The 20,894-nt window shown below is 39.2% G+C and overlaps 1 protein-coding gene across 1 annotated transcript; it reads left to right on the forward strand.

Moving 5' to 3' along the window:
* Positions 1-1,790: 1,790 nt before the first annotated feature.
* GAS2L3 (growth arrest specific 2 like 3) lies at positions 1,791-15,339 on the forward strand. The gene is made up of 9 exons (XM_059472294.1): positions 1,791-1,883; positions 3,213-3,259; positions 4,236-4,404; positions 4,797-4,915; positions 5,623-5,764; positions 8,340-8,403; positions 9,070-9,208; positions 10,054-10,161; positions 10,871-15,339. Exons 2-9 carry the CDS (start codon positions 3,242-3,244, stop codon positions 12,230-12,232), a joined length of 2,121 nt encoding a protein of 706 aa, XP_059328277.1. The 5' UTR covers positions 1,791-1,883; positions 3,213-3,241; the 3' UTR covers positions 12,233-15,339.
* The last annotated feature ends 5,555 nt before the right edge of the window (positions 15,340-20,894 follow it).

Genomic DNA, 20,894 nt, shown 5'->3' on the forward strand with positions numbered 1-20,894 from the left:
GTGCTGGGCATCTCTGTGGAGAGCAGAGGCAAACTGTGGCCTCACAAGTCTGTGTGGGTCATGTCCAGGGTGTGTCTGCACCCCCTTTCCTGGGGAATGCCTGTCCATGTCAATAGATGCCACATGTCAATAGATAGGGATGTTTTTCTCATCTCTCTTACCTGGTGTTGATCCATAGCTCTAGTCCTTCACTGGAGGTTTGGCACTCAACCAGCTGAAAGCAATTCTTGCCTCTCCTAGTATATAATTTGTGGTTGACCACCTGTCTCCCAGTAAATCAGTGTCTCTCTATTGATCCAGCTACAAGGTGTGGCTAGGTGACAGCTCCTCTCCTTCCATCCCACAGAGCCATTGGCAGCAGAAGTACCAGCAAAACAGAGGGGTTTTCTGAAAGTGGGCTTGATGGGGGATCTCTGTGCTAACTGAGCTTGGAACTGGGCTCGTTGCCCCCTGGTTGGGAAAAGCTCACGTTTCTGGTGTTTTCCTTGTCTAAAGGGGTGAAGCAGGGAGGGGAAAACAGGGAAGAAACAGCACCAGAAACAGTAGGAAGAAGGGGAAGAATTATTAAAAGAATTGTTTCTACTGTGATGGGCTTATTCAGTCCCAAGGGACCTTGAGGGTATCAAGGTCTGCCTGGAAATGGGAATGGCACGGCCTGAAGCTGTGCGGGGGATGTGTTACAGTGTACTTTTATTCTGAGCTCCTTTCTTTCACAAACTTCAGTGTCTGAACACCAAATGCCTGTTGAATGAGAGCTGATAAAACTGGCATGTGTAGAAATTGATGCAGTCCTATCTGGAGCAGCCAAAATTCAGTATCAAATACTTATTTCATTCATTATGTACAGCTTTTTGATGCAGGGAACCCAACTGGTTTTAGAAGAAGTCAGATTTGGTTATGACTCTGCCTGGTACTGCGGTATTCACCTCACCACAGCACCTTCTGCACACTTACAGGCAGACTACTTGAAGGTGGCAGATCTGGGTCTTCTCATCCTGTGCCTCTCACAGTAAGTGATAAGGCTACATTGATCTGTATTCCCTGCAATCTCTGAGCTGAACAGTTTGGCATCTGAAAATGGGCAATTGTTACTGTATTACTTTTCAACTCAAAATTCATGTGCTGTAGCTCGCATCATCAGAGGGGGTTTTTGTTAAGTGTTTTTCAGATGCCCTGATAATAAGTGAAGCCTTTTGGCTTTCTAGGGAGCTCTGACATATGGGCTTACAAATTAACTTGTTTAATAAGAGCAGGCCCTTGAAGTTCAAGTGCCACAATTTTCCTCAATCTCCCATTTTCCTTTTTTTTGGCAAGACTAGTTTTTGTTCGGCATGCCACAAAACTGCAGATGCTGAGCATTCCTGTGATAGCTGCAGTGTGAATATTTTGCTTTGTTCATGCTTTGAGTGTTCCCTGTGAATTAGGCTGTCCTTTGTTTTCCCTTGGCAGTTAATATGCTAGAGCTCTTGTTAGCCTATATGGAACTCCTTATTTTAATGAGACCAGCTTCTCTACTGGCTGTTCTGCTGTTGTTTTATTTATTTTTTTTTAATCAATGCAGCCTCTTATTGAGCTTCTCTTAGGACAATAGCTTTCTTATGCCAAAGGAAAACGTATTCCCCTGGACAAAGCTGTGGGAAGCATAACATGCTCATTAGTAATGCTTGGTATATACCCTTCCCTTCCCTTGTTCATTCATAAAAGGAAAAATGACATCAAGGAGAGGATGTCTCTTCTTTTTTTTTTCCTTCCCTAGAAATAAAAGGAAGGGGAAAGATATCACTGGAGTGTCTCTGATAAGGTCTGAGAAGTGCTAGCAGTCCTGGTACAAGGAAGTGTCTTCACCTGAAACCAAACTGGTTGCTCATTTGCCAGTCGTAGAGGTAAGTTGTTTGAAATGCCTGATATGTGTGGTCCCATGTAGTCTGTGAGGTTTAAGGCAGTGGGAAGGAGCAAGGAGGAGAAAATGACACCATTCTGCTTTCTTATGTAGGATGAAAGGTGAGAATTTTTACAAGATTTGTGTTTTCTGTCTTTTGTCATAGGAAGGCCAAGTTGTGCAGGAGAGAAGAAGATGCCATATACATACAAATCCTAAATATCTGGGACAGGAGAGGAAAAATACTTAATTTTAAATGAAAACAGATGAGTTAAAAATGTCTGATAATGTCTGCAATCTGGTTTTCAGCTGAATCAGTAAGATGAAACTTTATTGCAGCTATTGAGTAGCAGAGCAAGTGAGTAGTTTTTAACAGGTTTCAAGACGCAGATAGGAACTTTTTGACATTGTAAAATACCACTGGAAACTGATTATGGAGAAATAGCCTCTGTACACATGCATGCAGCTAACCTGGCAATGCTGCACAACTTTAGACCTGGAGCCTCCAGGGAAAGACTTATTAATCTTTAGCCCAATGTAGAGCTTGTGCTGGATTTTCCCATGGTTGAAAGTATTGCTGGAAAATACAGTGTGGGTTTCAGGAGAGAAAGAGACTGGATTGTATCTAAAGTTCCCTTAATGTTCCTTTTGCCAGGGATTTGTACTGATAACTATGTTGCTGCAATAGTTTGCAGCATTCTGTTGAAAACTTAGTGCATGCGTGCTGCCTGCAAAGTCAGAATTGCAACAGAGACTTATAAAAACATTGATTTCTGTCATGTGTCTATGCTAGAACTTGATGATCTTTAAGATCCCTTCCAATGCACACAGTTCTAAGACTCTGTAAGAGGAAATCTTACTTGTCAAAATAATTTCTTTGTTTTAAGGTTTTCATGATATTCCAAGTATTTAATGTAAACTCAGGATACATATATCTGTCTGCACACATGTATGAGATGCACTTGTGATAACTTGGAAGGAAAAATCAGAGCCAACAGTGTTTAATCCAAGAATCGTTTGAAGTATGTGCATTACTCTTTGACAAAATAAATGTCATACAGCTCCTAAAAGTCTTGCCAACTTTAGAGCACTGTTTATGCATACAAAGTTAGTTGCTACTTTTGCTGTAATAACTGCACTTTTATCTGAGGGCAGAGAACTGAATTTGACTGAGTACTGGATCAAAACTTTAGCTACTAAGATATTTCCCTCTTTCCCCTTCCCTTCCTATTAGACACATTCTTATTTTTCCAAAACAGCACTGATGCGTTTTTCCTCAGGATTTTCATGAAAGCAGGACAGACTGTTATAAAAATCTCTTATTTTTCCTCAGGAGGAGAAACTAATGTAAAGCAGGTAACCATGCAGAATGCAGTTCAGGTAAATGCCTTTTGAAGTTTTTAAATCTTGTATACATGTATAATACTTCTTCTTTTTAATACAAAAGTTTACCCTGAAGCAGATAAAATATTAGATTCCCCAGTTACCTCTGATTAAAAAAAAAAGTAGTTGTTTTCCCCTTTTACAAGGAGCAATGTGACAAGGATAACCCACTGTTATTATCAGATAGATGACCCATTCACTTCTTAGTGCTGTTAGTTAAGGTTTTGAAGTCAAAGCCTGAGATTATTGAAAAATTTCCATCATGATTAAAAAGTGCCTTTTTAGTAACCTTTTATTCTAATTAATCACCTAAGTAGAAATAAATGAATGCATTTTACATACACACTGAACTGAAGGCAAATAGTTAAGAATACAAGAAAGATTCTGGTATTATTCAGTTAAAAATTATTCAGAAAAAAATCTGGAAATTTTTCTTCAAAAATTTCAGTGTGGTCCTTTTCTTGAAGTGTAAGTTACCTTTCATTTACAAGATAGACAGTTCTGAAGAGAATTGCTAAGTATTTGTGTTCAAGAAATGTGTTACGTCCTTGCATGCAAACATTTCCTCTTTTAATGCTATAATTTTTAATGATTTGAGCACAAAATGCCTCTGAAACATTTGATTGAGAAATCAGTAGTAAATTATGTGGTAATTTGCAGATTTCGTGACTTAAAATGTTCTGAGTTTAAAAAACCTGAAGCATTTAATGCATGTTATCTTTATTCTGTATTCATGCAAGTATGTAATTTTGAATCCAAGGCAGTCAAGAGAAGGAATGCAGAGTGTATTGATGCAGGAGTTACTAACAAGAGCAGAACCATTTGAATGCTCTGTAGGTTTGCTATATCTGTTGAAAGGGAAGTGAACACTCTTTGAATAGTAGTTCTTCAGTCTAATTCAAAGCACAAGTTTTTGTTATCTGACTGCAAATATTGGAGCCTCCTGTCCTCAGCTTACTGGACTCCTCTGCAGGTGTGGTTTGGAGACGAGCTTCCCTTGAGTCCCCGAAGTCCCCTGACTCCGAGGCACGGGCCGGGTCTGGCAGACGTGTGCCTCTATGACCAATGGATATCTGTGAGGCACGAGGCCACTTTGGTGCCCATGCAGGAAGATCTCTCCATCTGGCTGTCTGGCTTGCTGGGTGAGCTTAAAAATAAATCACTCTCTCATGAATTTCAAAGCACTTCCAATGTTCTAGTCAGCACTGATGTGTAATGTCTATAGTACTGTTAAGAGCTGGTGTATTTGAGTTTGAATGGCTGGGAGAATTGCATTAAAATATATGCTTTGATTTCAGTTTTATTAGCTGCCACCTCTTAAGGATTGCACAATTAATAATTCTAATTTATATTTATGAATCTTGTTAGTCTAATTGAAATCTAATTAATCTAATATTTTATTTTATTTTACTTGTATATTTCTTCTATTTTTCAGTCTTTAATACTGGAATGCTGTTTGATTTGCCTCTAAGTTCATATGAAACTTCTTTATCTTCATGGAGTAACTTTATTATTGACCTTCTTTTTCTTAAAGGAATGGAAGTCAAAGCAGAGCAACTGCTAGAAGAACTTGATAATGGAGTACTGCTTTGCCAATTAATTGATGTTCTTCAAAACACAGTTGAAAAATGTTGTAGCACAAATAACTTAAGGGTGAGTTTTATAATGATTTTTTTAAAATACAAAGTCCTAAATCTCAAGTAGTAGTCACAGGAAAAGCAGGTGAATGAGGCTTCCCAAAGAAGTTTTTTGTACGCTGTGTATCCAGAGACTGATTAACAACAAAGTGGCTTTATAGATGGATAAACTCATCCAATAAATTGCTTTCTTTGTTAATCACATCCTAAGGTCTTTACTAGGTTTTTGGTTTGTTTTCAGTAAAAATCTTGCCAGAGGAGGATCTAGTCCAAGTCTGGAGTTTGTTCCCCTGACGCCAGTGTGGGTTGTTACTAAGATATCCACTGGCACTTGGTGCTATGTTTTATGCCAGAAAGTGATGGCTGAACTCAGGTGTACAGGTCAGCCATAAAAGTATCCAGACCTGCAGATAGGCTTCAGTGTTTCCATTGAGAGGCAATGCTTAGTTGAAATGTGAATCTCAAGCAAGTCTCTGTTACTTTGGAGTACAAAGGCTGCAGAACTAAGGACTGTTCACTCAGTGACTATTCACAATGATAAAGTAGAATGCCTTCTATATTAGTGTAGCTTTTTTCGTGGAATACACAGTGAGGTGAACATAAAATAGTTACAACTGTTTCTGTACTCTGAATTTAGGGTGTATTTTCCTTTGAAAATATGCTTTGAAATCTGTTGGCGTTATTGATGTGTACAATGTACTTTTTGTTTTCTTCCCTTGCCAGAATTTTCCTATGAGAAAAGTTCCATGCAAGAAGGATGCTCCATCAGGATCTTTTTTTGCCAGAGATAATACAGCCAACTTTCTTAACTGGTGTAGAGCCATTGGAGTTGATGAGACATACCTCTTTGAATCTGAAGGCTTAGGTAGCTTTCTCTTTTTGTTAAATTTGCTTTGATCTCTGTGTGAATCACTACCTGGTCAGGGAGCTGCCTTGTTACAGACTTTCAAACTTTTTCTCTTGACTCTGCATGTGTCGTGCAAGCTCTTATTTATTTTAAGGCAGTGTCCAAGTACAAGCTTTGAAAAATCAGTTCAGTGACTAATATAACTTGCATGATGCTTTTGCAAACTTCTGAAAGTTACTGTGTGGGATGAAGTGGGGACTGAGAGCTGTGCAACAAAATACTGTGTTTTTCTTCAGTAAAAGGAACTACTGAGGAACAGGAGAAAAGTGTGGTTTCACTTTCTGTGTGTGGGAAGACCACAGGGCCATGGAGTCAACTCACAATAAGATCCTTTATTTGGTATTACAGCTCATTTTTCTTGCAAAAATCCCTCAGAATAATACATTCAAGATGGTTAAATTTGGTAACAACATCAGGGCATTGTGTCTGAAGTGGCAACAGCCTGTTGGTAATTAACATTTACTTCAGGACACAACATTACTCTAAACCACTTGTATTTTCCCATTTATAAGATAGTTATAAAAATAAATATTACCAACTATGAGCATGCCTGCCCCAGTGCACAACCGGTGCTGTACGGCATCTTCTAGACTGGTACGATGGAATAAAATTTTTTTGACTGCTAGTTAAGAGGATTGTACTTTCATCACATAATAAATAACGAAATGCTCTTCTACCAGCTATTATGTCAGTAAAAATTAATTGATACAAAACTTTCTGTGGCAAGCCAAATTCTGTTTTTTGTTGTTTGGCTTCTTTTTTTTTTTTTTTTAGTAAGAAAAATGTCTGCCTGTCAGCAGACTAGCAAAAAACTGAGAACTATCTTTGTTTTCAGTAATTATATGTAATTGTCATAATATTTACTGTATTTTGAAATCTTTGTTCCATTAATGCTATTAATTAGCATTAGTGTTAATTAAAGGCTATTTACATACTGGCTGGACTGCCCATGCATCTCGACTGGATAAGTCATCTTTTAAAATAGTTGAGAAAACTCCATCATTTACATATTTAATTTTGATTAACTAGTGAGTGTATCTTTCTTCAGTGCCAGGAAATACAGAGTAGAACTGAGTTACAAGAATATTTTAATTTTTTTTTTTAGTTCCTTGTATGAATTGTATTGCTTAAACATGTTAGTTCCTGTAAGTGGACAGGTAACTAGAACCTGTTTAGCTTCTCTGTGATAAGCAGACATGATTTCCTAGTGCTGTGGCTTTCACTCATTGCAAAGAAGTGTTTTGAAGTCTGTAACTCTTGACACAAGCTTGCTTTGTGGCATAAATATCTTCTGTGAGCCTTTTTGGCAGCTGAAATGAGCAGACTTGCAGCCTCCTAGATGAAACATTCTTTCCACTGATGTTTTTCATCAGTCTTTCAAGCCATTCTTCATGAATGAAACAGGGGAAGGATAAGTTGACAATTGTCTTATTCCCATCAGGGACATATAGCAGCACCTCCTGAAAAGTGTAGATGATTGGGAAGGAAATAAATCAAGAGGCTCCTGAGACAGCAGAAATTAAGAGTAGGCATTGTGGGGTGCCCTTTGACATCAAGCCAAAACAAATGTCCTGATCTTTGCTAGGGATTTATTTGGATTTCTTCCTTTTGGACTCAAGCAAATTAAAACACTTTTGTTACAGCTGGCAAATTCACACACACACATGCACATACACTAAAGAAGAGATTAATTGGCCTCTAAAGGTAGCTTTGAAATTATGGGTTTGTCAACTTTCTGTTCTAGATTTACCCTTCATAATCGGATCTTTTAAAAAGCAGACTTAGAAACTGGAGTAGATGATGTAAACATCTTCAGAAAATCTGACTTCATACTTGGACTATACTTGAGGAAACACTTTTAAAGCAAAGGCACTTCAAATATCAAATTGATATCAGACGGATGTTGGGTTTCATCTGTAAAGACAGAGCTGGAACTTTTGAAGCAGTGATAAGAAAAGATCTGTTGCTTACTGAACTGGTAACAGTCACCGAGATTGTTCTTTCCCAGCAGAGGTTTAAAACCACTCAGGCTGACTGGCTGTGTAGCCATCCACTTGTGAGCTGGGGCCCTTGCAGTGTATCTTCTTGTGGATAATAACCTCCAGAGTGCATGTACTTAGATGTGTCTGTAGGCATGAGCATGAACAGATGTGTGTATTTTCCTTTTTGTCATTTTTAAGTGCTCTTCATCTTTACGGCTGTGATATTGCATTTGGGAGTAGGGAATGGGAAGTGTTCATGTCTCTTTCTTTCCTGTTCTCATCAAGAAATGAGATTATAGAACACATTTCTCTTAGGAGGAAGAGTGTTTTCAGGAGTGCCAGGATGGGTTTAAAGATTTTATGGAATAGAAAATTAGAGTTGTAAAGCATGTAGTGCATTGTCAATGATAATGTACCTTGCCTCTGGGTAGGATGATGGGAAATTTATAGTCCTGGATACCTCATCTTCCCTTTTCTTGGCTGTACCTAATTGCATAGACCTCCTACAATAAAGGTGAACTATAACTCCTCTTTATTCTCTTCCCTTTTAGTGTTGCACAAGGATCCAAGACAAGTGTATCTTTGTCTGCTGGAAATTGGGCGCATTGTGTCCGGGTAGGTGATCCACACGCGCTCCCAACAAGAAATTGAAGGACACATCCTACTAAGTAAAAGCTAAGACAAAGTTAGGACATTATTTGCAGCTGTCAAGTGATGTTAATTCTGTGCAAAAAGTAATGAGTAGCTTTTCTAGGACCATCGTACAATAAGAATGTTTTTTTCAAATATTTATTGGACTCTTTTCTTGGAGAGGTGCTGTACCATGCTGGTTTCTATAGCTGTGTTTAAGTTATACATTCACCCTATAGATAATGTGTACCTCTTGGAACAGCTCACTGGGCATTAAATACAATTCTAAGGGTTTCAATTTTTCAGCTTTTTGGAAGGTATCTCTTTATTATCTAAATGTAGACTTAATTTATGTCTCGTGCAGAGCTGGAAGCTTTAAGATAGTCTATCAAAATTGGATGTGACCTCAACTGTATAGTTTTGGCAGTATTTTTACTGTATCCTCTGGTAACACCAAGGCTACCTTAGGAAGGGCTTCTGCTAGAAACTCAGAGATGCTCCTTCTTTTAGATTATCAAGGCAATTACTCCTCTGATTGATTCAGATGTCCTTGTCTGTCAAGCCATTATAATTTTACAAGTTTGTTTTCATTTGTTTCTTTTTGTTTTCTTTAATAAATTAGTAATTAAACACTCTGCTTTGGTCTTTGAGGTATGGAGTTGAACCTCCTGTACTTGTAAAACTAGAGAAGGAAATTGAGCTAGAAGAAACCCTGCTGATGACCTCTGGGCCACCATCACCTCTTAGCACACCAAAGTCATGTTGTCACCATGGGGAGCTACACGAGGCAGTAAGTGCTACTTTCTTAGTGGGATATAGGCTTTAATTTCAACTCTTAGTTTTGAACTTGTATGATCTGTCTCAGTATGGACAGGCTGGTTTTCATCTAATATGTGTGAGCCTCTTCAAACAGAAGGCTATGCACCTCTTCTAATCAATTTTTTTTTGTTTTGTTTTGAAAATATTACTAAAATGCTATTCTATATGTTTTGGAGTGCGTAGAACCTACATTGATTTCCTTTCCCCTCTTCCTTTTCCTTGCTTCTTTGCGTATAAAAAATGATCTCATTCAATTTTTCTGGTGTCCATGTTCTATGACTGCAATGAATGTTGCTCTTCAATTTGATCTTTCCATAAAACTTCATCAGGTGTTAAAGTAGGCTTTGATGAAAGTCTTTTGAAAGAAGATTTTAAAATCAAACCTCTGTAGCTTTACCAATTGGAAATGAATATGTATCCAGAAAAGGAAATGATTTGTACAGCTTGTAAACTGGTCCAGAGGAAATGATGAACAATTTTCCTATTCTGCTTAAAAATTCATTTATTTTAAAGGTCCTCTGTGTTGTTATGTAAAAATTCTGTTTCTGTGGGAATGTCAGCCACCAGATTCACTTTCTCTGGAAACTCACTATTTCTCCTTCTTGGCAGTAGTCTCACCCTTCCAATTTGTTGCATTTCTAAGTGGCTCTTAGAGGCTGATCTTCTCTAACCCAGCATTTCTTTGGGGACTCCTTTTCCCCTTTTTTCAGTTGTTTCCTTCTTGGATCTTCCATCTTAATAGAAGATTAACTCAATAGATGGTTAAACTTGTGCTTCTGTCAAAATACTAACAAATGCTTTCAATATAATAACTAGGTAAAACATATAGCAGAAGATCCTCCCTGCAGTTGTTCCCATCGATTTTCAATTGAATACTTGTCAGAGGGACGTTATAGGCTGGGAGATAAAATACTCTTCATACGAGTAAGTAGTTTTTAAGAATTCCAATTTATATTTATTTTGGGGAGAGCAATGTTTTTAAGTGAAATACCTCATTTTGATGGAGTTGTTTTAGAATTGCAGAATTATTTAGGTTGGGACAACTTGACATTCAATCCCTTATTCTAAATAGATATAATTACTCCATTCTTTAGATCTTTGATCCACAAACATTGATTTTTATAACCGCACTAAACTAAGATAATGTTTCTCTGTGGTGCCTCTAAAATTTCAGTAATGACTTGCAACATAAATAAGGAAAATGCCATAGAATATCCTGAGAATATTGCTCGTTCAAAATCTAGATTCTTGGGGTTTATAATTTGAGGGGTTGTTGAGTACTCTTGTCAGCAATCATAAGAGTTTGTGTTGCAAGGACATAATTTAAATTCAACCCATGCCCAGAACTATGCATACTAAACAAAGATTCTTACAGAATGGTTTAATGGTCTTCTGTAAAGATGTTTCCATTATTTCCTAACACAGAATTACTACCTGTGCAGGAGAAGCTATCTAATAAAATAATTAGGAAGCAAAAGCCTTGTTTATCACATAATTTCTATTTTGAAATGTTTCTCTGTAAGAAAGGAAGTGCTATTTTTAGTCAATTTCAATAGGTGGCAATGTAAGATGGAGAAAAATAAAGCAAGATAAGAATTTCTCTTGTTCTTCTGCTCCTCTTCCCCATTCTCAGATGCTACATGGCAAGCATGTGATGGTACGTGTTGGTGGAGGCTGGGACACTCTTCAAGGTTTTCTGCTCAAATATGATCCATGCCGAGTGCTTCAGTTTGCAACTCTGGAACAAAAAATCCTGGCATTTCAGAAAGGGGGCACCAGTGACAGTGTCCCCAGCTTGTCAGCTAGAAATCAGGAGCCTCCTCTTATGAATCCAATGTCAGCTGTCAATATGTTTCAAAAGCAGCCATCAAAACCTCCTGCTCCTGTTTTAGGTCTTGGAGCCAGTGCCAAGAAGGCTTTAGCTAAACGCCCTCAGTCCCCTGCCCTGGCATCACCCAGAGTGACCCCATCTTCCACTGCCAAGTCATCCACAGTCAGGTCCAAATTACAAGGGTCCTCAGCAGCAGGAGTGCAGTCTCCTTTCAAACCTGGCACCTCAAAGAAACTGGAGTCTCCTGCATGCAACTCACCAGCTTCTGCTCCTTCACAGCCTGGAAGCAAAAGTTCTTCGCATGCAGGAGCAAGGACAGCTCCTGCTCCCTCTGAAATGTTGCGCAAACGTATTCGGTCCCCCGATGCTACCAAGGGGAAATTTGCCCTGCCTCAGGGCTCCCCAGCACCAGCACATCGTGCCCCCTCACCCTCTAAAAATCAGCCATCTCTCTTGTCTGGGACAGCTGGAACAACCACTTCAAAGCAGAAGTGCGTCCCTGCTAAATGCAGACCTGTATCTGTCACTAAAACCAAGGTGAATTCAGCTGCTCCCAGGGCTGCTCGGCCGCCGGTTACAAATCTGCGCACTGTTGCCAAGTTTGCACATTCCCAGCAACTCCTTGCAAAACCTCCTGAAAATGATATTCAGATCTCAGGTGCTGGGTCTCAGCATCCTCTGAGAGCCCCACAAACAACTTCTCACCTGGCAAGAAACTTGAAAACTGCTTCTGAGCTAAAACTTTCCGCTTCTGCACCTTCCCTTGCTGTTAGCAAAGCATCAAAGTCACCGCCTCCGTTGTTACCTACAAGCAAAAATGTGTCATCAGCTGGCAGCAAGCAGCCAAATGCCAGTAATCCCCCTCAGGTTGGAGCCTCTTTATCCAAACCTGCTGAACGTACACCTTTGTCTGTTGTACGGCTTCCTCAAACTTCAGCCAAAGCAGCAGTGACCAAAAAGCCAGCACAGCCTTCCACAAAAGGTCAGCATTCAACCAAAAACTTGCAAACAAACAAAAGCTTGGCCCCAGCAGCCAAGAAGCCACTTCCAAAGGAGCAGACATGTAAGAAAGGAACACCTGGTGCATCAAAAGTTCCTCTTACGAAGAGCGGGCAAGATGATCACTATTTTGTTATGACAGGGACTAAAAAGCCCAGAAAGTAAACTAATTTGTTACTTTCTGTGGAAGTCCCTGTCTTGTTCAAAAGGGCCTCTTGTGACTGCTACACTGAGGTCAAGGAAAAAAGCTAATAACACTACATTTAATATGAAATATTAGGTATAACATGCCTTTTGCTGCCTAACTTACTGTAAGAACTGTGTTTATTTTGCGGTTTAGAAACTTCTATTTGGATATGTTTAGAAGTGAGCTTACTTGCTGTGTGGCACTGTGGAACGGCAGATATCCTTGATCTGCTGCAAAAAAGTGTTGGAGAGGAAAGGGGAATTAAAGCTGAAGCTTTTGCAGCAGAACTCTGGTGGTTCTGATACATCTGCATTGAGGTGTGTGGCAAGTAACAGAGCTGTGCACAAGCTGTAAAATGTCTAATACCTCAAACAAAAATGTGGGTTTGGTTCACTGGTATCCCTGAACCCAGTCTGGGTCACGTGTTTTAGAAAGAGAAGAATTTTCTAGTCCTATTTAGATTTGACAGATGCTGTTATGAGTGTTCACTGTGTCCCCCCATATGCCTTAAAGTGGATTCAGCTCACTTGGAAGTGGAGCTTGGTTTGGTTTAAATTGGACATCAATAATCATGGCCTCGATTGCTCACTTTCATTGTGCCTTAGCCTCTCAAATTCAGAAGAGAACTCTCCAATGAGCAATGCTACCTTTAAAACCCTGGGCAGATAACCTTGCTTAGTCCATATTCAAATATGACTAGCTTTCTTAGAAAGCTCTTGCTGCATGGAGGGATGTTTCTGAGTTCTAGGGAAGACACTTGCCCCTGGGCTGGAGCCCCATGTCAGCTCCTACTCCTGGGTTGGAGCCCCAAAACAGCTCCTGCTGCAACAACACTGAGCTGCAAGCACTGACCTGTTCTAGCAGAGTTTACTGCTCTGCACAAGTGGCCTTTGCATGTAAGACTGAATTGCCAAATACTTTTCTCAGTGCTACGGGTTAATTTTTGTTGGCGCTCTAGTCTGCAGGGGCCTTTCTTGTTTTGTTTGTGGACACCTCTTTCCTGGCTCTCCTCTATCACTCTGGAGGTGAGAAATAGTTTCCCAAAGAGGAATATAGCCTGCATTTGCCTTTAAACATCTTAAAGTGCCAGAAAGCTATGCACTGTTTACACCCGGCTCCTGAAGTCTTTCAGTGAGTTAAACATCCGTGGTGCTCAACACCTTTACCCTTGGGGAGTGAGCTTCATGGTAGATTGAGAACTACTGTCTTTGGGAGTAGTGCTGTTTGGGTAATTTTGGGGTTAATGAACACTTGTCCCTCCAGACTCTGAGGAGCTCTGAAGGTCTTTGAAGACACACTGGTGGTTTCCACAGACCATCACTTCTGCCCTCCATTCCCAGTCTATTTATGGGCAGGAGTGGATATCACTGCCATAAAGGCTCCTGCATGGTGGAGCTGGGAAGTCTTTTTAAAAGGAGAACAGTTCCGTGGAATATATAGTTTCTGTTGTTAAGGGGTTTTATTTTAGTTGGTTTGTTGGGTTTTTTTTCCTGGAACTAGAGTAAGCAAACATCATAAGCTGAGTTCTCATGCGATGTGGCAGAGTCATAGAGCTGCTTTTCTGAGCACCTTGTTAGCTTATTTTATTTATTTTATGATTCTATTTATGCGTATCTACTGTACAATACTGCTCACAACCTGCTGGGAGTAAGCAGTAGATGCCAGTATCCAAACTGTAGGAGGAAAAGAGATCTGTTTTGATAACATGGACACAAGTCCCACAGGGTCCCATACAAAGTTGTGTGTTTGGGGAAGGCCTTGGGCTTGCTTGTTTTAAATGTACGCTGGTCAAAGCCACTGCTACAGTGTTAGGCAGAGCATTAACTATAGTGGTTTCCTGTCAGGTTTGATAAATCTGGCACATGGCTTCATGTGCTGAAAGCATTTTACAGTAGATGACTTGCTTTTTATTTTTGGGCTTCCAAATGGTGAGTTACATGCGATATATCTCATGCAGATTAGCTGACTTCTTGGGGTTTTCTTTCTGTAATGGGTCTGAAAGAGATGGAGTTAACTTTCTTCATAGCATCCCCTATGGGGCTGTGTGTTAGATTAAAACCTAAGCCCACGTTGATAACATGTGCTGTTGTTTGGGCTGTTGCTGAACAACCCTTCCAGGGTCAAGTCTTTCTTTTTCCTGCTCTGACCCCCACAGCAGGAGGCAGGAGACTGAGAGTGACATGGCTGGGAACTGGCCAACCTGAACTGGCCAAAGGGCTATTCCATATCATAAAGCATCACCTCAACAATAAAAAGTAGGAAGAGGTAGAGAAAGAAGGGCGTGCAGGTTGTGTGGCTTCTAAGGTGGTTGTTTGCCAGCTGGCTGGGCATGGGAGTAGTGAAGGATTGCCTTTGCATCACTTGGTGGTTTACTTTTCATATCTTTTCTTCATTCATTAAACTCTTTATCCCAGCCAGTGAGTTTTGCTTTTGCTGCTCCACTCTCCTTATCTTGCAGGGGGTGGAGGAGAGATAAGGAGAGTGAGGGGTGTGCACAGGTACTTGGCTTCTGAGTGGGGTCAACCCACAGCGCCTTTTAAACCATTTACAAAATTCTTAGCATCAATTTAAACACTGAGGGTCTTGGATCATGGTGTCAGGCAAATTCTGCCTTTCTGAACTACAGAGAAAATGAAGCAAATGGCTTTGTCTTTGTCATATATAATATCATGTAATAAACTGAATTTTAAAGTTCAAAATTGAAATAAAAATGCATAAACTGTTACAGTTGAAACCTTAATAAGCTAATCTAAAGTTACACATGGGTAGACTTGTTTGGTTTTATTATAAAAATAATGTATTTGAGTGTGATCCAACTTCTGTGGAAATTGTTGTCACCAGCTGCATAGTCATGTAACATGAGGTGAGCCAAGAATAAAGTGTAACAAAGTACTTCCTAACGGAAATGGATACTATTTTTACAATGATTGTTGCCAAATAGCAAGTCTAATCTTCAGTTTATATTACCTTTTATGAGGGAAAGATAATTTGGAGCGATAATCTGACTGAATTCTCCATGTGATATCAATGTCCTCTGTATGAGTACTTATTTAAAATAAACACACACTGCACCTTTTTATATGCACACGTGTTTCTTCTCCTGACATCTTTTTGCAGGGAGGGAAAAAGAATGCATTTCAGAAGGCTCATGTTTTCCCTCTGCCACCACATAAATAGTAGATTCCATCTCTGGCATAAATAGCTGAGTCTAATCCATTGCTTTCTTTGGAGTTAAGACATTTTTACTCTGACCCTGTTGTCAGTGTGACTAATTGGGGAAATGGCATCCTCATCTAGGAATGAGCCTAAGTAGTTTCAGATATACCAAATAGTTGTGTTTGCAGCTCTACTTGAAATATAAAGCATCTGTACCATATTTTCCCTGCTTATATCTTGTCAACAGAAGCTCTCTCTGTCTGTTTCCATTAATGACAGAAATTTAATTAGTTTTGTTGGGTGGAGAATTGGGTGTTCTCACTGGAACCACCTAATTAACTTTTTTCCCCTTTCCCTATTCTATTTTTTTTAAACTTTTTTAAAGCCTGCCTTTGCCTGCTGTTCCAAAGTGTCTTCAGTTCCTGGCAGTGTGGTGCTGGTGCCTAATCACGCAGACTGAGCCTTCCACTTCAGCTGTGTCTAGTAAGCACGTGCAAGTGGCATCTACTATAGGTGTTAGCTGCAGCTGTTTTTTTAAAGAGATGCTGTTACAGCTGGCCCATAAAATGCAAAGGCAGTCCAAGATTTTCTCAGGTAAGTATCCTAACCCTATTTTATATATCCTAATCATATCTATCTATCTACCTGGTAAATTTCAGGGCAGTTTTCCTTCTAAAACTTGAAGCACCCATAACTTTGAACATCAAACTAGGCTGCTCCTTTTCTTTTTCCCTACAGTGAAAATGAAATCTGTTAGGTTAGTGAGTTCTATGGGGTCATCTGGTGTCTTTTAATTTTCTAGAGACTACTCTGACAATGTAAACCCCTTAACTTTTCTAGAAATGCACAGACAAAACTTTTCTCTTTGATTCAAATAAAACCTTTAGCTAGCAAAATCCAGATTTGGCATGAAATAAGTAATGCAAGAGACATTTAATGCTATAAGACCCTTTCATTTCATGCACATACATTCTTGAAAACTTCCTTTTCATTATTTTTTAAAAAGCCAAAATTGAAGATACTTCCTTAATAAAAGTTTTGAAAAATTAAATTGTCTGAAATGTAGATAAGTTCCACACTTATACCTTTCCAACATTTTAATAAAAAATAAAGCATTAAAATATTTGAGGGGTGAGATGTGCTCACAGTTCAGATCTAGCTAGCCAGCAATCCCCATTAACTGAGAAATGAACTTTCAGGTGTGTCACCTGGTGGGAGTGCCAGCAGTGGACAACTTTCTACTTGGGGAGGGGTACTGATGTCTAAAGCAAAGTTATTATGGCATTTTGTGTGAAGTATTTTGTTCCAGATGGAAGAAAACCCTTACAGGATGGGAGCAGCTGGCCATTTCTCCAAAGAATGTAGCTAGGCAGAAAGTATTGACAGATTTGTTGTGCTAAGAGTTTTTAGAAGGTAAGATTGCAGCACAGAACTTTGATGTAAAATTGGCCTTTAGTGCTGAGTCAGAAAGTACTGTGCAAAGCTGAGGTCCTATTAAACAAAGCCAAACTTGTCTGCTTCCTCAAGCACCCTGTTAGGATATTCACTCAGGAAAAAGGGATTATATTAGTGTTTGTCAAAATACTCAGACAGGGCACCTCATAAGAACCATGTTAAAGTCAGTTACATGCATTTTAACAGTGAAAGCATATACTTTACCTCTTGTATTTTAAAATAAAAGCAATTGAAATTCAGGTTGAGAATCTTCTAATTTGCTGAATTTTTATTTAAGCACTATTATTATTTACTTTTCTGAAGCACTGCTGCTGTAACAAAAAGTGCCTTGTAGCAGAACCTATATTCCCAGAAGAACAGAAATAATTACTGTGATGTGTCATCCTGATGAACAATATGCTGCTTCACAGCTTTTTTTCCTTTTTGCTGAATACACTGCTCTACAGACACCTGTGAAATAAAACTAAAATAAATTGCTTTTACTGTGTACACATTGCAGCATTGACCCTTGAAGTACCGTGATGTTATTTATTGCTGCATCCAAAGAAAAGAGCAGCAGAATGAGTTTATTTAAAAATCAAACTAAATATCTTTGTCTGGATCTATAGCCCTGGAATTAAGCTCCTGTATAATACATTAGATTTGGGATGTTTTTCTGACTACACAATTGTATAGTCTGGATTTTAAAACACGTTTGGCTGTAGTAGGATATTTTGCTAGGTCAAATTATTTACAAAAATATCCATGAAGAAGCATTTTTGCTGATGTACATGACAATGGCCATAAGAATGTCTGCTAGATTTAATTGTTTAATGAAAAATATTGATAAGTCTCTTTGTGATTTCCTTGTTAAAACCCCATGAGTTTCCCCAAGACTTGGGTCCTTAAGTCACTGTTCATTTACACTGGTGTGTAAAAGTGATGTATTAGGTCTGTGAAGTCAAATATTCACGGTTTAGAGAAAGCTGTAATTCAGATGGGTACGTGTGACTGTTTCACTAGCGTACATGATGCACTTGGAGTACTGTGCTCAGCTCTGGGGCCTCAGCAAAAAAGGACATGGACCTGTTGGAGCCAGGCCAGAGAAGGGCCATGAAGGTGATCAGAGGGCTTGAGCACCTCTCCTATGAAGACATGCTCAGAGAGCTGGGATTGTTCAGCCTGGAGGAGAGAAGGCTCTGGGCAGAGCTCATTGCAGCCTTTCAGTACCTAAAGATGGCCTTCAGGAAAGCTGAGGAGGGGCTTTTTATGGGGGCATGTATTGAGTGAGAGGATAAGGGGTAATGACATTAAAGAAGGTAGGTTTAGATTGGATGTTAGGAAGGAATTCTTCACTATGATGGTGGTGAGGCATGGGTTGCTCAGAGAAGTTGTGGTTGCCTCATCGGTGGAAGTGTTCAAGGCCAGGCTGGATGGAGCTTTGAGCTACTTGGTCTAATGGAAGGTGTCCCTGCCTATGACAGGAACATTGGAACTAGATAGTCTTGAAAGTGTCTTCTAACCCAAACCATTCTCTGTTTCTATCATTTTGACACACATGTCCATTATCAATTATGATTTCATCAGAATGCTGTTTCCCTCAGGCTGTAGAAGAGACAGTTCTGCCTGCATAGGGAGTTGTTCAGGATTGGGGATTCTCTCTGTACATCAGTGTGTGGCCCCTTGCCTTACTTTTTAGCCTGTGCTGAAGACAGTAAACCATTGTCATATGGGCATTTGCAGGATCTTATCCCAGCACCTGAATGTTTCTTGAGGCTTATCTCCTTAAAAATTGAGAAAAGTCAGGGCTGAAAGTCGCTGAGATTAAAGTATCCATTCAGTTGAGTCAATTAACTTGCACTTCAAAGTAGTTGATGTGATAGTGTTGTGATACAGGACTGAACTTGGAAATTTCAGGTGACTTGGCTTTATATCTTGGGAGTGCTTAGCAGCATTGCAAATGTGAGTAATGGGTTTAAGTCAGACACTTATAACAAGAAAGTAAAGTAGCTCTTTGTGAAACAGTGAGCTTATCTCAATTGTCTAATATCATGCAGGGAGGCAGAAAGAAAAAAGAGGACATATAAATCTTGTTCATAGAGAGAGAAATTTTTTACCTGAAGCAAGAGAAAATCATACAGCTTTCCTGTATTCTTTCAACATGTTCATCTACCTCTCCCAAGGATGCAGAACCAATCTTCAGGAATTAACAATTCATCTCATCTTAAATGCATGTAAGGGATATGAGTTCAGGAGCTACAAGCAATTCTGACCAAATTATTTCTGTCATTTGCTAAACTTATAATATCTGCCTCTGAAATTATCTGACCATTTTGTATGTTGAAGAAGACATTCTGTAGAATGAAACTAAAATTCTCTCTGTTCTGGACCACACTGTAAGTATTGTTGGACAAAATGAATGGCACAGGTCCATTTCAATTTAGCTGTTCTGCTCCATGTCACCGCACACGTTCTCCTGTTCAAATCAAGCAAAAATAGGTGCTTGGACTAGTGAAAGATACAGCTAGTTTCAAACAATGCTTGAGTTATTCAGCTGGGTTTGGGCTATAACCTCACAGTATAATGGCAAAGGTGGAGGGAAGAAAACAATGAACAAAGACTAAGAAGAAATGAATGAAGAAAACGATGAAGAAAGACTGCATACAACATAGAGCTGATGCTTCACTATTTACCATTTTTTATTATTCATCTTCTTAGCCAGTCACTACCAACTTAGTTAACAAACTTCTTGTGAACATTCTAATGGAAATGGGTACCTGGAGAACTGTAATTTGTGAGATAGTGTTGCTCTTGCTGTGACTGAACAAAAACACATGGTGATTGATTTTCCAATAATTGGATTGAGAGGGTTTTATAAAGCTTCAAAATAAGCACATAAGCTTAATTTAGGTCTTTTACTTTTTACTGCTTTCCCCTCCCTCAATAAGGAAATTATATTAAGCAGTCATGAAGTTGTACCTTCAGTCTCAAAAACCTTTGCTGAAGTTTCTACAACAGCACTGTTCAGGTCTTGCCCTCTTCACCCCCAGATCTCCAGACACAACCTACAACCACCACAACCACATAATGGGGCAGGCAGCATTGTCTCATTTGGAAGATTAAAAATCTGTATCTATCTCCAAAAAATAAGGAAAATTTTGACCAAGAACAACCTGGTGACTAGGTGACTGCCAGTGGATTGGATGACAGGATATTGCATTTGGAGTGCTGGATGCTTCAGTAAGATCTCTCTGAAGCAAAGTTTGCAGGTGAGCTCACTCTTGTTCTCAGCTCAGCTTTTTGCTTCTCTGCAAATGCTCTTCTTGGGAAATTCTCATCACCAAATGTTCTAGCAGAAAATGAATTATGGTAGTGTTTGGCTTAGTTTGCCTTTTCCTTGACACACAGATAAACACAGAGGAGTTTTTTAAAACCAAATTAGAAATGTGTGTTTGGAAAAATACTGCAGTGTCTTTAAAAACAATGAAGTGGTATTGTGACAATAAAGCATTTGGTTTTAGCTGAACAAGTACTGCTGTCTATAAAATCTGATTCTGCATAGACTAATAAAAATTCAAGGGCACGTGCTGTTACATTGCAGTCTATAAAGTATAAGACAAACATGAGATGTAGTGATGTCTTTCAAAGCCAAGTGAGCTCAGTGTTTTAAGAGGAGCTGGGTATGTAGTGGTGTTTTGAGAGGCTCTTTGGAAGGAAGCAAGGCTCAGGCTTTCTGTCTGCATGCTTTATTCCTATGCAGCGGGAATTCTCAAGCTCTACTCAGGACAATGGCATCCTTAAGCTAACCTCAAGCCCAAGAAGTTGCAAAAAATGTACCTTAATGAGCAACCTAATAAAATGCAGTAAAAACCTATGCTTGCTGTTCACTTCAACAAGTGAAATTCAATAATAGCAAATGGGAGTTTGTTAAATTGAAAGCAACTATTTTTGTATGTGTTCTTTTTCTCATAATCCTATTCCAAGAACTGGAAAAAAATCCTTTGATTTTTTTTAAACAGTGAAAACTGCTTATGACTCAATTATTAAAGG

The sequence above is a fragment of the Ammospiza nelsoni genome, chromosome 5 (genome assembly GCF_027579445.1).
Source record: "Ammospiza nelsoni isolate bAmmNel1 chromosome 5, bAmmNel1.pri, whole genome shotgun sequence".
In the NCBI taxonomy this organism is placed as follows: Eukaryota; Metazoa; Chordata; class Aves; order Passeriformes; family Passerellidae; genus Ammospiza; species Ammospiza nelsoni.